Source organism: Trachypithecus francoisi, unplaced genomic scaffold (genome assembly GCF_009764315.1).
Source record: "Trachypithecus francoisi isolate TF-2019V2 unplaced genomic scaffold, Tfra_2.0 Lachesis_group0, whole genome shotgun sequence".
NCBI lineage: Eukaryota > Metazoa > Chordata > Mammalia > Primates > Cercopithecidae > Trachypithecus > Trachypithecus francoisi.
In genome coordinates this window covers 54,035,555-54,049,320 of record NW_022681453.1, presented here as the reverse complement: position 1 = coordinate 54,049,320, position 13,766 = coordinate 54,035,555, and the positions used below count along the sequence as shown (strand labels likewise).

The 13,766-nt window shown below is 42.3% G+C and overlaps 1 protein-coding gene across 11 annotated transcripts in view; it reads right to left on the bottom strand.

Moving 5' to 3' along the window:
* Positions 1–13,766, bottom strand: part of FANCD2 (FA complementation group D2) — a 97,475-nt gene that overhangs the window by 23,794 nt on the left and 59,915 nt on the right. For all 11 annotated transcript variants that reach the window (XR_004437006.1, XM_033210635.1, XM_033210634.1 and 8 more), the window contains 9 exons: positions 12,505–12,624; positions 11,662–11,735; positions 11,210–11,356; positions 9,982–10,082; positions 9,494–9,609; positions 8,146–8,254; positions 4,165–4,275; positions 3,788–3,897; positions 2,157–2,300 (listed from right to left, as the gene is read on the bottom strand). Coding sequence is in view for 10 of the 11 variants with exons in the window: in XM_033210635.1 (XP_033066526.1) it covers positions 2,157–2,300; positions 3,788–3,897; positions 4,165–4,275; positions 8,146–8,254; positions 9,494–9,609; positions 9,982–10,082; positions 11,210–11,356; positions 11,662–11,735; positions 12,505–12,624 (1,032 nt within the window). In the remaining variant the exon portion in view is untranslated. The remainder of the gene's footprint in view (positions 1–2,156; positions 2,301–3,787; positions 3,898–4,164; positions 4,276–8,145; positions 8,255–9,493; positions 9,610–9,981; positions 10,083–11,209; positions 11,357–11,661; positions 11,736–12,504; positions 12,625–13,766) is intronic.

Sequence of the window (13,766 nt, the reverse complement as noted above, 5' to 3'; positions counted from 1 at the left end):
AGACCATCCTGGCTAACACAGTGAAACCCCGTCTCTACTAAAAATACAAAAACTAGCCGGGCGAGGTGGCGGGCGCCTGTAGTCCCAGCTACTCGGGAGGCTGAGGCAGGAGAATGGCGTAAACCCGGGAGGCGGAGCTTGCAGTGAGCTGAGATCCGGCCACTGCACTCCAGTCCGGGCGACAGAGCGAGACTCCGCTTCAAAAAAAAAAAACAAAAATTAGCCAATGTGGTGGCGGGCACCTGTAATCGCAGATACTTGGGAGGCTGAGGCAGGATAATCGCTTGAGCTCAGGAGGCAGAGGCTGCAGTGAGCCAAGATCGCGCCACTGCACTCCAGCCTGATGGACAGAGCAAGACTCCGTCTCCAACAAACAACCAAAAAAACTAGCTGGGTGTAGTTGGGCATGCCAGTGGCCCTAGATACTTGGAAGGCTAAGGTGGGAGAATCACTTGATCCTTGAACCCAGGAGTTCAAGGTTGCAGCGAGCTATGATCTTGCCACTGCACTTTAGCCTGGGTGACAGAGCAAGACAGAGTAAGACTCTCTAAAAAGAAAAAAGAGGCAAGGGAGGAAATTGCACCCATCTCATATAAAGGATAGCTATTATGCTCTGTCATATAATAAAGTCAAGCATGTCCAAAATAAATATTCTGAATAGTAAAATAAGAATTCAAGACAGTATAGTTTAGAAGACATACTTTTTCTCTATAAATTCCTCTGTATACCTTTCCAGTTGTGGATCCAAGATGCATTTCCTAAATATCCTGTGATTAAAAAAATGACTTTGAATGCCATACGCAGGGTTTGGGAAAAAAAAAAAAAAAGACTAATTCAAGGGAATTTCACTTTTGTCTGTTCATTAAATAATCCTTTCATACTTCTCTTCCTCTAATGTTTTGCTACTATTAACTCGGGGCAGGATCCCAGAGTGATCCCAGTGTAATAACTATATTACACTTCCAGAAGCAGAATGGGTGAAATACAGTCTCACTGCAAACTGCTCACCCGATACACATTTATGTGGAATCTCCTAAGGGTGAGATGATGTAGAAAGATTTAAAAAAAAAAAAGATATGGCTGGGTGCAGTGGCTCACATCTGTAATCCCAACACTTTCGGAGGCCAAGGCGGGCGGATCACGAGGTCAGGAGATCGAGACCATCCTAGCTAACAACGGTGAAACCCCATCTCTACTAAAAATACAAAAAATTAGCTGGGCAAAGTGGCAGGCGCCTGTAGTCCCAGCTATTCAGGAGGCTGAGGAGGCAGCAGAATGGCGTGAACCCAGGAGGCAGAGCTTGCAGTGAATGGAGATCACGCCACTGCACTTCAGCCTGGACCACAGAGTGAGACTCCGTCTCAAAAAAAAAAAAAAAAAAAAAAGGAGAGGTTCTGCCTGTGGAGGAGTGGAGAAACAGTCTTATTTGGGATGAGACGGGCTGCCTCTAGAGAAAATTGTTTTACAAAAGCAATTAAAACAGGCCCTAAGGAATATGGGTTTGATTTTAAGTCTAGCCTTGGTGGTTTCTTTACTGTAGCTGAGAAAGGAGGCTGTATTTGACTGTTTGTCTTGGGGACTCATAGACTAAGTGTCCCTGGTTTTTTCAATGTGGACCTCACTGTCTGAACTATTAAAAAAATTAATAATAATAAAGCTATGGTACTGCTAGCTATTTCCACTTCTTCGATTAGATTAGAAGCTATTTGAAGGCAAGCATCATGCTCTATGTACTACTGAAATGCAAGTACCTTGATTAGTGGCAAACACAAAATAGGACTCAGTAAGCATCTGTAGGGTACTGAACAAATGTGAAAAAGTGAAAAGGGCATTGACCTCTAAGAACCAGAAGAGTGCTTCTCTACAAAAATAATCTAGGTAGCTTATTAGCAGTAGTAGTAGTAGTAGTAGTAGTAACCTAAACGTAAGGATCACATCATTGGCATATTTTATGTCTGACACATTTTTAAAATCCTTATGACTAACAAACACCAATATGATGAGGATGATTATTCATCATTACTTTCACATATAAAGGCTTATAAAATCAGTCTAACTTCTCTCCTCAGTGTCACAGTGTTCTTTGTGAAATAAGAATAGACCTGAGGAACTTTCTGAAAGAAGATTAAATTCTGAGATCCCAGCCTGTCACTTACTTCAGTGTGCATTTCAGTATCTAAGATGAACTTGGTCACAAGTCCACAATGTAGAATAGAGAAGACCTCAATGTCCAGCTCTCGGAAAAAAGCATGGTAATTACGTAGTAACAATGATGTCTTTTCTTCCTTCCCTGTGAACTCCTATGGGGAAGTCACGGCAACAAAGAGAATAAATAAATCTTCCACATTAATCAAATTTTAATAAAAACTTCAAAGTGCAAATATGCATTTATTTAATGCAAAAAATTACATTTTCATTAAAATAACAAATTCCTCTAGCGAAAGTCCCTAAATATTCCCAAGACAGAGCACCTAATTTAAGATGGGGATACAAGTCACACATAAAGACCCTCAGCTGGTTTCTATTTAGGGATGATCTATTAGGCAAATCAAGGCATTTAGGTCTAGTGTAGAAAACTGTGAGCTAGCCGGGCATGGTGGTTCTTGCCTGTAATCCCAGCACTTTGGGAGGCTGAGACAGGTGGATCACGAGGTCAGGAGTTTGAGAACAGCCTGGCCAAGATGGTGAAACCCTGTCTCTACTAAAAGTATAAAAATTAGCTGGGTGTGGTGGTGTATGCCTGTAGTCTGAGCTACTCAGGAGGCTGAGGTAGGAGAATCACTTGAACCCAGGAGGCGGAGGTTGCAGTGAGCCGAGATGGCACCACTGCACTCCAGCCTGGGTGACAGAGCGAGACTCCATCTCAAAAAAACAAAACAAAACAAAACAAAAACTGTGAGCTTAGGGGCCACAATGATCTGGCTTCAAATCCTAGCTCCAGCATTTATTAACTGTGTGACTTTGGGCACTTGTCCTCCCTGGGTCTTAGTTTCCTTATTCATTAAATGTGGCATTAATATTAAACTTGGGCTCTTAGAGAAACTATACCTAACAAATATCCAATAAATGGTAGCTGATAAACAGAAATAATTGGGATCCATGTGGTCCAGGCAATTTCTTTTTCTTTTTTTTTTTTTTTTTGAGACGGAGTCTCACTCTGTCACCCGGGCTGGAGTGCAGTGGCCGGATCTCAGCTCACTGCAAGCTCCGCCCCCCGGGTTTACGCCATTCTCCTGCCTCAGCCTCCCGAGTAGCTGGGACTACAGGCGCCCGCCACCTCGCCCGGCTCGTTTTTTGTATTTTTTAGTAGAGACGGGGTTTCACTGGGTTAGCCAGGATGGTCTCGATCTCCTGACCTTGTGATCCGCCCGTCTTGGCCTCCCAAAGTGCTGGGATTACAGGCTTGAGCCACTGCGCCCGGCCGGTCCAGGCAATTTCAAACACGTGAAACTCATTCTGCAAACAGTACAAATGTAAAGTAAAAGGGAACTACTGATAATCAAGTACCTCAAGAGAGAATTCAATGTATTGCTGGGGTACAAAAAAGGGACTAAAACAGTCAAGAAAATAATTAGAAAAAACAGTCAACAGTGTGTGGCAGGAATAAAGACCTAGAGTCTAATCTGAACTTTGCCACTAAGGAGATTACTCCAAGGCCTAAGAGAGTTTTGGCTCGCTGTTTCCTAATTTTTTTTTTTTTCTTTGTAAAATGCAGAGAATAAAATTGGGTTTCTGTTACTCTCATTTGGATGTCACAAACCTTCATGGATACCCATCATTCCAATACCTTGTTCAGCTGGCCTCTATGAGATGGTGTAGGGTCACATTCTGAATTTTTCTCTTCTGAAAGTGTGTCAGAGGAGGATGGCTTGCTACCATCTGCTTTTTGTTTCCTTTCTTTTATATTAAAAAGAGAAAAATGACTCAAGTAATTAATAATCATGTCAGCCAAATATCATTGCCCTCAGAAAACAACCTGTTGGGAACTGCCTAGAGGTAGAAGAGGTAATTTTATAACCCTAAATTACAGTGTATTTATAAATCTAACAAAGGGTTCAGTTATACAATTGCTCCAATTATTTATGCCATGATACACATAACTTTTAGGTTAATTCAATGCAGTTCATTTAGAGACAGAAGACAAGAGGAAAAGAACATACTTACCTATTTTTCCTTTCTTTCTGATTTTTGCTGAAATAGCAGTAACAGTATGAGGTGTTATATCTAAAGTTTCCACGTCAAAGTTTCCAAGAGGAGGGATATAGTCTGGGGTGACTGAAACAAAGAGCAGGCTGAAGCTCAATGAGTACCAATTACACACCACCATTAGACTTGGAACATCAGTCACTCCATTGGCTAAAAACTAGTTTCCAAAATTACCAAGTGTGGCTGAATGCTTATAAGACATATTCAAGTCATCTGACATTGTTTTGGCATAGCAAAATAGCCAGAGATAACACAGAAATATCATATTATGATCAATTATCATAAAACAACTTTAAATAATGATATATAACTAACAGATAAAAACTAAAACAAACATTTAAAATCTAAATGGTGGCCAGGCAGGGTGGCTCACGCCTGTAATCCCAAGCACTTTGGGAGGCCAAGACGGGTGGATCACCTGAGGTCAGGAGTTTGAGACCAGTCTGGCCAACATGGTGTAACCTTGTCTCTACCGAAAATACAAAAATGAGCCGGGTGTGCTGGCAGGCGCCTGTAATAGCAGCTACTCGGGAGGTTGAGGCAGGAGAACTGCCTGAACTGAGGAGGCAGAGGTTGTAGTAAGGATCTTATTCATTCTATCTTTTTTTTTTTTTTTTTTTGAGACGGAGTCTCGCTCTGTCGCCCAGGCTGGAGTGCAGTGGCCGGATCTCAGCTCACTGCAAGCTCCGCCTCCTGGGTTTACGCCATTCTCCTGCCTCAGCCTCCCGAGTAGCTGGGACTACAGGCGCCCACCACCTCGCCCGGCTAGTTTTTTGTATTTTTTTAGTAGAGACGGGGTTTCACCATGTTAGCCAGGATGGTCTCGATCTCCTGACCTCGTGATCCGCCCGCCTCGGCCTCCCAAAGTGCTGGGATTACAGGCTTGAGCCACCGCGCCCGGCTTATTCATTCTATCTAACTATATTTTTGAACCTATTAACCACCCTATCATTTTTCCCAGTCCCCCAACCACCATTACCCTCCCCAGCCTCTGGTAACCATCCTTCTACTCTATCTCCATGAGTCAAATTATTTTAATTTTCAGCTCCCACAAATATGTGAAAATATGTTGTGCCTGGCCTATTTCACTTAACATAATGTCCTCCAGTTCCATCTGTATTATTGCAAACAACAGGATCTCACTGTTTTTTATGGCTGAATAGTACTCCATTGTGTATATGTACCACATTTTATCCATTCACCCACTGATGGACACTTAGGTTGCTTCCAAATCTTGACTATTGTGAATAGCACTGCAATAAACATAGGAGTGCAGATATCTCCTGGGTATACTGATTTCCTTTCTTTTGGGTATATACCTACCAGTGGCATTCCTGGATCATATGGTGATTCTATTTTTAGTTTTTTGAGGAAACTCCAAACTGTTTTCCATAGTGCTTGTACTAATTTACATTCCCACCAACAGTGTACAAAGGTTCTCTTTTCTCCATATTCTCACCAGCATCTGTTATTGCCTGTCTTTTGGATAAAAGCCATCTTAACTAGGGTGAGATGATATCTCACGGCAGTTTTGATGTGCATTTCTCTGATGCTCAGTGATGTTTAGCACCTTTTCATATATCCACCATTTGTATGTCTTGTTTTGAGGAATGTCTATTCAGACCTTTTACCCATTTTTCAATCCAAATAAATTTTTTTCCTATCTTTATATATTCCAGTTATTAATCCCTTGTCAGTACATAGTTTGCAAATATTTTCTCCCCTTCTGTGGGTTGTGTCTTCACTTTGGTGTTTCCGTTGCTATGCAGAGGAAAGGAACTTAACTTTTTAACTTAATGTGATCCAATTTGTCCATTTTTGCTTTGGTTGCCTGTGTTTGTACGGTATTCCTCAAGAAATCTTTGTCCAGTCTAATGTCCTGAAGAGTTTTCTGAATGTTTTTTGTTATTGTTGTTGTTAGTAGTTTCATAATTTGAAATCTTAGATTTAAGTCTATAATCGTTTTGATTTTTCTATATGGCAAGAGATAGGGGTCTAGTTTCATTCTTCTGCATATGGATATCCAGTTTTCCCAACACCATTTATTGAAGAGAGTGTCCTTCCCCAATGTATATTCTTGGCACCTTTGCTTAGAATGAGTTCATTGTAGGTATACGGATTTATTTCTGGGCTCTCTTCTGTTCCACTAGTGTATGCATCTGTTTTTATGCCAGCACCATGCTGTTTTGGTTACTATAGCTCCGTAGTATAGTTTGAAGTCAGGTAATGTGATTCCTCCAGTTTCATTCATTTTACTCAGGACAACTTTGGCTATTCTGGGTCTTCAGTGGTTCTATATAAATTTTAGGATTTTTTTTTTTTTTCTATTTCTGTGAAGAATCTCATTGGTATTTTGATAGGGATTGCCTTGAATCTGTAGATTGTGTGGGTAGTATGGAAATTTTAACACTATTAATTCTTCTGATCCATGAACATGAAGTATCTTTCCTTTTCTTATTTGCTCTTCAATTTCTTGCATCAATGTTTCATAGTTCTCATTGTAGTGTTTTTTCACTTCTTTGGTTAAGTTTATTCCTATTTTATTTGTAACTTTTGTTTGTTTTATTTGTAGCTATTGTAAATGGATTACTTTCTTGATTTTTTTCAGATTCTTAGTTGTTGGTATACAGAAATGCTACTCATTTTTATACGGTGAGTTTGTATCTTGCAACTTTACTAAATTTATCAAATAGTTTTTTGATGGAGTCTTTAGGCTTTTCCAAATATAAGATTATATCTGCAAACAAGTATAATTTAACATTTTCCTTTATAATTTGGATGCCCTTCCTTTCTTTCTCTTAATTGTTCTAGTTTGGACTTCCAATACTGTATTGTATAATAGTAGTATTATATAAGTGGGTATCCTTGTCTTGTTCCAGATCTTAGAGGAAAGGCTTTCAGTTTTTCCCTGTTCAGTTTAATAGTAGCTATGGGTCTATACCCAGTTTTCAGAGGGTTTTTTTATGATGAAGGGAAGTTGAATTTAAAAAAAATTTTTAAGCATCAAGTTAAATATCAGGTGGTTTTTGTCCTTCATTCTGTTGATAGGATGTATCACATTGATTTACATATGTTGAACAATCCTTGCATCCCTGGGATAAATCATCCCATTTGGCCATGATGAATGATCTTTTTTTTTGTTTGTTTTTGAGATGGGAGTTTTGCTCTGTCACCCAGGCTGGAGTGCAGTGGCGCAATCTTGGCTCACTGCAACCTCCGCCTCCTAGGTTCAAGCGATTCTCCTGTCTTAGCCTCCCGAGTAGCTGGGATTACAGGTGCCCACAACCACGCCCGGCTAATTTTTGTACGTTTAGTACAGACAGGGTTTCACCATGTTGGCCAGGCTGGTCTCAAATTCCTGACCTCAAGTGATCCACCTGCCTTGGCTTCCCAAAGTGCTGGGATTACAGGCATGAGCCACCTTGTGCCTGGCCAATACTTTTAATGTGTTGCTGAATTAGGTTTGCTACTATTTTGTTAGGATTTTTGTATCAACAGTTATCAGGTATATTGGTCTGAGGTTTCTTTTCTTTTCTTTTTTTTGAGAAGGAGTCTCACTCAGTCACCAAAGCTGGAGTGCAGTGGCACGATCTTGGCTCACTGCAAGCTCCGCCTCCTGGGTTCACACCACTCTCCTGCCGCAGCCTCCCGAGTAGCTGGGACTACAGGTGCCCGCCACTATGCCCAGCTAATTTTTTTTGTATTTTCAGTAGAGACAGGGTTTCACTGTGTTAGTGAGGATGGTCTCGATCTCCTGACCTCATGATCTGCCTGTCTTGGCCTCTCAAAGTGCTGGGATTACAGGCATGAGGCACCACACCCAGCCGAGGTTTCTTTTCTTGATGTGTCTTTGTCTGGTTTTGGTATCAGGGAACGCTAAGCGCTTTATTGCCTCACTACTGGCCTAGTAGGACTACCAGTATAGGACACTTCCCTTACCTGCCAAGTACTTTTCCAGGATTATTTGCAGTTCTACAATGTGCTTTAAACGGGTGAGCACTTTCCCCTTCATCTCAGGTGACGTTTCCTGGCAGAAGGCATTCACAATCTGCAAAGTACAAATTACACTGTCATACTTCCAAATGTTCAGATTTTAACCTTGTTTGCATTATTTATCCAGAGCTGAGAGATGTCTATGAAAAGCAGGATCTTTCAGTTTAGTCTGTAATAGAACTGTCCTCAGCAAGGTGGTATAGAGAAAAAAAATTTCTGGGCCAAAATATAGGAGATTCAGCCAGGTGCAGTGGCTCACGTCTATAATCCCAGCACTTTGGGAGGCCAAGGCAGGAGGATCACTTGAGGCCAGGAGTTCGAGACCAGTCTGGCCAACATGGCGAAAGCCCATCTCTACCAAAAATACAAAAATTAGCTGGGCATGGTGGCACATGTCTGTAATCCCAGCTACTAGGGAGGCTGAGGCAGGAGAACTGTCTGAACCTGGGAAGCAGAGGTTGCAGTGAGCCGAGATTGAGCCACTGCACTCCAGCCAGGGTGACACAGCAAGACTCCATCTCAAAAAAACAAAAAGTGAAGGAGATTAGGCTTGTGACCCTGGTTTTACTTATTACTAGTTATGTTACAAGGTAGAATAGCCAGAGAGCACACAATTTGGTGAAACAAGTTCTATTCTGCTCCTTACTAACTGTGTGACCTTGACTGAGTCTTTAACCTTTCTAAGATTTTCTTCATAAAGAAATGAGTCCAGCACTTGGTACAGTGTAAGTACTTAAAATTTTTTAATGACTTTGAACTCCCTATACTTGAAATTCATTTGTGTAAAATGAGGACAACAGTATTCCTGCCCATATCACAATAGAGATGTGGTAATCAAATAAGCTCATTCAAGTGCATAAACATTCCTGAAATAACATGTGAGAGGAAGACAGTGAGATAGAGACCTAAGATGTTGTCATCATTGTCATTATCACTAAACACAAATATGTTCTAATGGGAGGGAAACTACCACCACTCACTGAATCAAAACAGTAGGCATATGCCTATGCTAAGATGGACAGTAGTTCTACAGTGAAGAAGGTGAGAAGGTCATTCTAGGCAGAAGGCAGCTTGGAGGAAATAAAACGTGGGCAATGTGAAGTGAATTCTAAGTATTCTGATTTGGCTACATAAGGAGGTGCATATAATTGGGGAGTGGTGGGACATAACAGCTAGAGAAGCACAAGGGGGTTAGTGCTTGGTGAAGACTTCTAGGGAATCTTGCGAGAACCAAGAAAATAGTTTTGAGAAAAACTACGGACAATAAGTGAAACGTCCTATTAACTCTTCTTACCTCTCGGAACCAGTTGAGAGTAAGAAATAGGAGAGAACACATGAATGCACGCTCTTTAGCAGACATGGACTCCAGCCTCTCTCCAGGCTCCAGGTCAGTTAGGAATATAGGACAATCTGAGAGAGAACAAACATTTCCAACTACTTTTAGTGCAAGCCAATAAAACCTGGAGGTTGCCTCTGGAGCTAGCTCTCCTTGCTATTTACTTTCCCCTTTAACTCATATTTGAAGGCCAAGATCTGATTAAAATATTTGCATATCATATGGCAATCAACAAATATAATTAGAAAGTTTTTGCAACAATTGATTTGTTAACATAATGGGATTCTGTATGCACTATTTTGTCTTTGGAATTCCAATGCTAAACTACTCTGTTGAGGTTAAAAAATTATTCCTCCCCACATATACCATGTACTGATCTGCCCTTTCCCTAAGTTTACCAAAGAAAGAGTACAAAGAAGAAAGGATCTGATGACTTCATCCTATACCTAGTAAACCATCAATCTCCTCCAAGTTTCCGTTATGCTGTCTCTCCACACAAAGTCTCAGTAATCGGAAATAGGGAGCCAGGCACAGTGGAGACACCAATCTGAGAAGGAAAAATAAATTTATAGACCACACTTAATAGGTGTATGACTCTACGTACATAGGAAGCACAACATTTTTTTTGAGACAGAGTCTTGCTCTGTCACCCAGGCTGGAGTGCAGTGGTGTGATCTTAGCTCACTGAAACCTTTACCTCCCAGTTTCAAGCAATTCTCCTTCCTCGGCCTCCTGAGTAGCTGGGATTATAGGCGCACGCCACACTGTCCGACTAATTTTTGTATTTTTAGCTGAGACGGTGTTTCACCATGTTGGCCAGGCTGGTCTCGAACTCCTGGCCTCAAGTGATCCACCCGCCTCAGCCTCCCAAAGTGCTGGGATTATAGGCATGAACCACCATGCCCAGCCACCAACTTTTTAAGAGTTTTCCTCAAAACAAGTGTCGGCCGGGCGCAGTGGCTCAAGCCTGTAATCCCAGCACTTTGGGAGGCCGAGACGGGCGGATCACGAGGTCAGGAGATCGAGACCATCCTGGCTAACACGGTGAAACCCTGTCTCTACTAAAAATACAAAAACTAGCCGGGCGAGGTGGCGGGCGCCTATAGTCCCAGCTACTCGGGAGGCTGAGGCAGGAGAATGGCGTAAACCCGGGAGGCGGAGCTTGCAGTGAGCTGAGATGCGGCCACTGCACCCCAGCCCGGGCGACAGAGCGAGACTCCGCCTCAAAAAAAAAAAAAAAAAACAAGTGTCTACTTTTAAGAACAAATGGCAAGGAACTTAATGGATGCTCCATTAAGAAAATAAATATAATGAGCTGAATCATAGGAAGGCAGAGGTATGAGGAATGAAAGTCCATGTGTTAGGAGAACCAGAAATAAGATAGAAAGAGAACGTAAGAGAGATGGGGGTAGCACAGAATGTTCAAGGGAGGGAAAGAATAAGAAACAGAAAAGAAGGTAATCTCAGAATATCTGTTGGCTCACACACGGCAATATAAATCTCAAGCCAAGGGTCCAAGAAAAACCAAGGAATCTGCCGCATCCTCCCTAAGCTCTCCAAATACCATTTGTCCTGAGAGAAACTTTTTTGACTCAAGTTCCCCACCAAGAACTGTGGAATTCCCTATGAACATTCAAAACACGAACAGGTTTAGAAAAGAAAAACTATACTGACTTTTGGCCTGATTCCTGTGAAGTCACCAGACCCCCATCTTTTGCAAAGTCCTGAGAAAACAGTAACGGCAGGAGGTTTATGGCGATCCCATCCTGAGTGTTGTATTCTTCCAGTCCGTACAGCGCTTTCACAGGAAATGGAAAGTCACTGCGGAGAAAAACCAGAATCTGATGCTGCAGCTCAGGAATACACAAGGCAGCAGGGAAAACCACTAGAGCAAACCAATTTCAAACACAACATCATGGGGAGAAATTAGAAACAGAAGAACAAACAGTGAAACTTTTAGGAATTTTGGAGCTAAGGGTGCAGGGGTGCTGGGGTTGGGAGGAAAGAAGCTGTGGGACTGGGCAGCTATGGCTGAGGTCAAGGGTATTCTGAAGTTTGTATCAGTTACTGACAGAATTGATGTAACTTCACCAGTACAACCAAGCCAGCAGGTAAACAATACCTACCCTTCCGGAACAACACAGGAGTCCACTACGAAGGCATCCTGGAAATCATTGCAGATGGTATGCCCAACACGTTCCTTCAGGAAGCAAACAAACAATAAGGGCGGTGCAGGGTGTACTTGCTGTAGAGCCCTAGATAAATTACTCTTAACCTTTCTTTTTTTTTTTTTTTTTTTTTTTTTTTGAGACGGAGTCTTGCTGTGTTGCCCGGGCTGGAGTGCAGTGGCCGGATCTCAGCTCACTGCAAGCTCCGCCTCCCGGGTTCACGCCATTCTCCTGCCTCAGCCTCCCGAGTAGCTGGGACTACAGGCGCCCACCACCTCGCCCGGCTAGTTTTTTGTATTTTTTAGTAGAGACGGGGTTTCACTGGGTTAGCCAGGATGGTCTCGATCTCCTGACCTTGTGATCCGCCCGTCTCGGCCTCCCAAAGTGCTGGGATTACAGGCTTGAGCCACCGCGCCCGGCCTTACTCTTAACCTTTCTAAGTCTCAGTTCCCTCATTTCTAAAAAGGAAGTAACAATAAATATCTCATTATTGTGAAGCAGAAAAGAGAGAGTGCATAAAAAGCACTTAGCACAAGGCCTAGCATAGAATAGGGCTCTCAGACAGATAGTAGCCACCATCATTAACAAAGTCAATCTCTTCTTTACTATTGTTATTGTGATTAAGTGAAGGAAGCCTCAGAGAAGAGCCCCGAGGCAGGGTAGGGCAGAAAAGCCTTTTGCAGTTAGAATTTAGGAGAGGTCACAGGATGATCTATTTTCACACTACAACAGAAAGACCTGAAGAGTGTAGTAAAGCAGCTCTCATGCTTTATTGCTTTAAGAAAAGACAACTGGCTTTACCAGGGCTTTTGGATGCAGCTTTTCTTGTTGGATCAGGTTGGCAAATTCATCATAGTAAAGTGCAGAGGCCTGAGGAGACTGCTCACTACAGGAATGAACCAACTGCAACAAGGAGGTCACCTGGAGCAAAGAGGAAGAATGGTTTAAACCTTGGGCTGCCAGTCCTTCCCAAACTCCATTCGCCCCATGCAAGACTGTTTTTTTCACTTTCTGATTTTACTGGCAAAGCTCTACTTCTCACTTGAAGTTTTCCTGAATGTTCTGACCTGTTTGTCTCTTTCTGATATCATCCCTTTTGCAATCTGTCAGACACTGCAGCCAGATTAATTTTTCTAAAGCAAAGCTTTGATTTTGCCATTTCCATGCTAAGAAACACTTAAGGAATATCTCTGCCTAAAGAATGAAATAAAAATGTATTGCTTTACATGCAAGGCTCTCGGTTTTCTCTCTCAACTAGCTTTTTCTTTTTTTCTTTTGAGACGGAGTCTTGCTCTGTTGTCTAGGCTGGAGTATAGTAGCGTGATCCCAGCTCACTGCAACCTCCACTTCTCGGATTCAAGCAATTCTCTTGCCCCAGCCTACTGAGTAGCTGGGACTACAGGTGCCTGCCACCATGTCCAGCTAATTTTTTTGTACTTTTATTAGAGACAGGATTTCACCATGTTGGTCAGGCTGGTCTCAAACTCCTGACCTCAAGTGATCCCCCTGCCTTGGCCTCCCAAAGTGCTGGGATTACAGTTGCAAGCCACCGTGCCCTGCCTGAACTAGCTTTATTTCCCACTTTCCAATTATATACTTATCTGTCCCCATGCTTCAACCAAAGTATTATTCCATAAATGTGGCATATCTTTCTTGCTAAGACTTTATAATTAGAGAGATTAAATGGATATAGAAATAAATGCAACCAGCCCGGGAGTGGTGGCTCATGTCTGTAATCCCAGTGCTTTGGGAGGCTGATGGGGGCGGATCACCTGAGATCAGGAGTTTGAGACCAGCATGGCCAACATAGCGAAACCCTGACATGGTGAAACCCTGTCTCTACTAAAAATACAAATTTAGCTGGTGTGGTGGTGCATGCCTGAGATCCCAGCTACTTGGGAGGCTGAGGCAGGAGAACTGCTTGAACCCGGGAGGCACCACTGCACTCCAGCCTTGGCGACAGAGTTGAGACTACATCTAAAAATAAACAAACAAATAAACACAAAAATAAACACAACCTAAGCCAGTAGTTTCCAAGTGTCAGAAAACCATAGAAGTAGGAG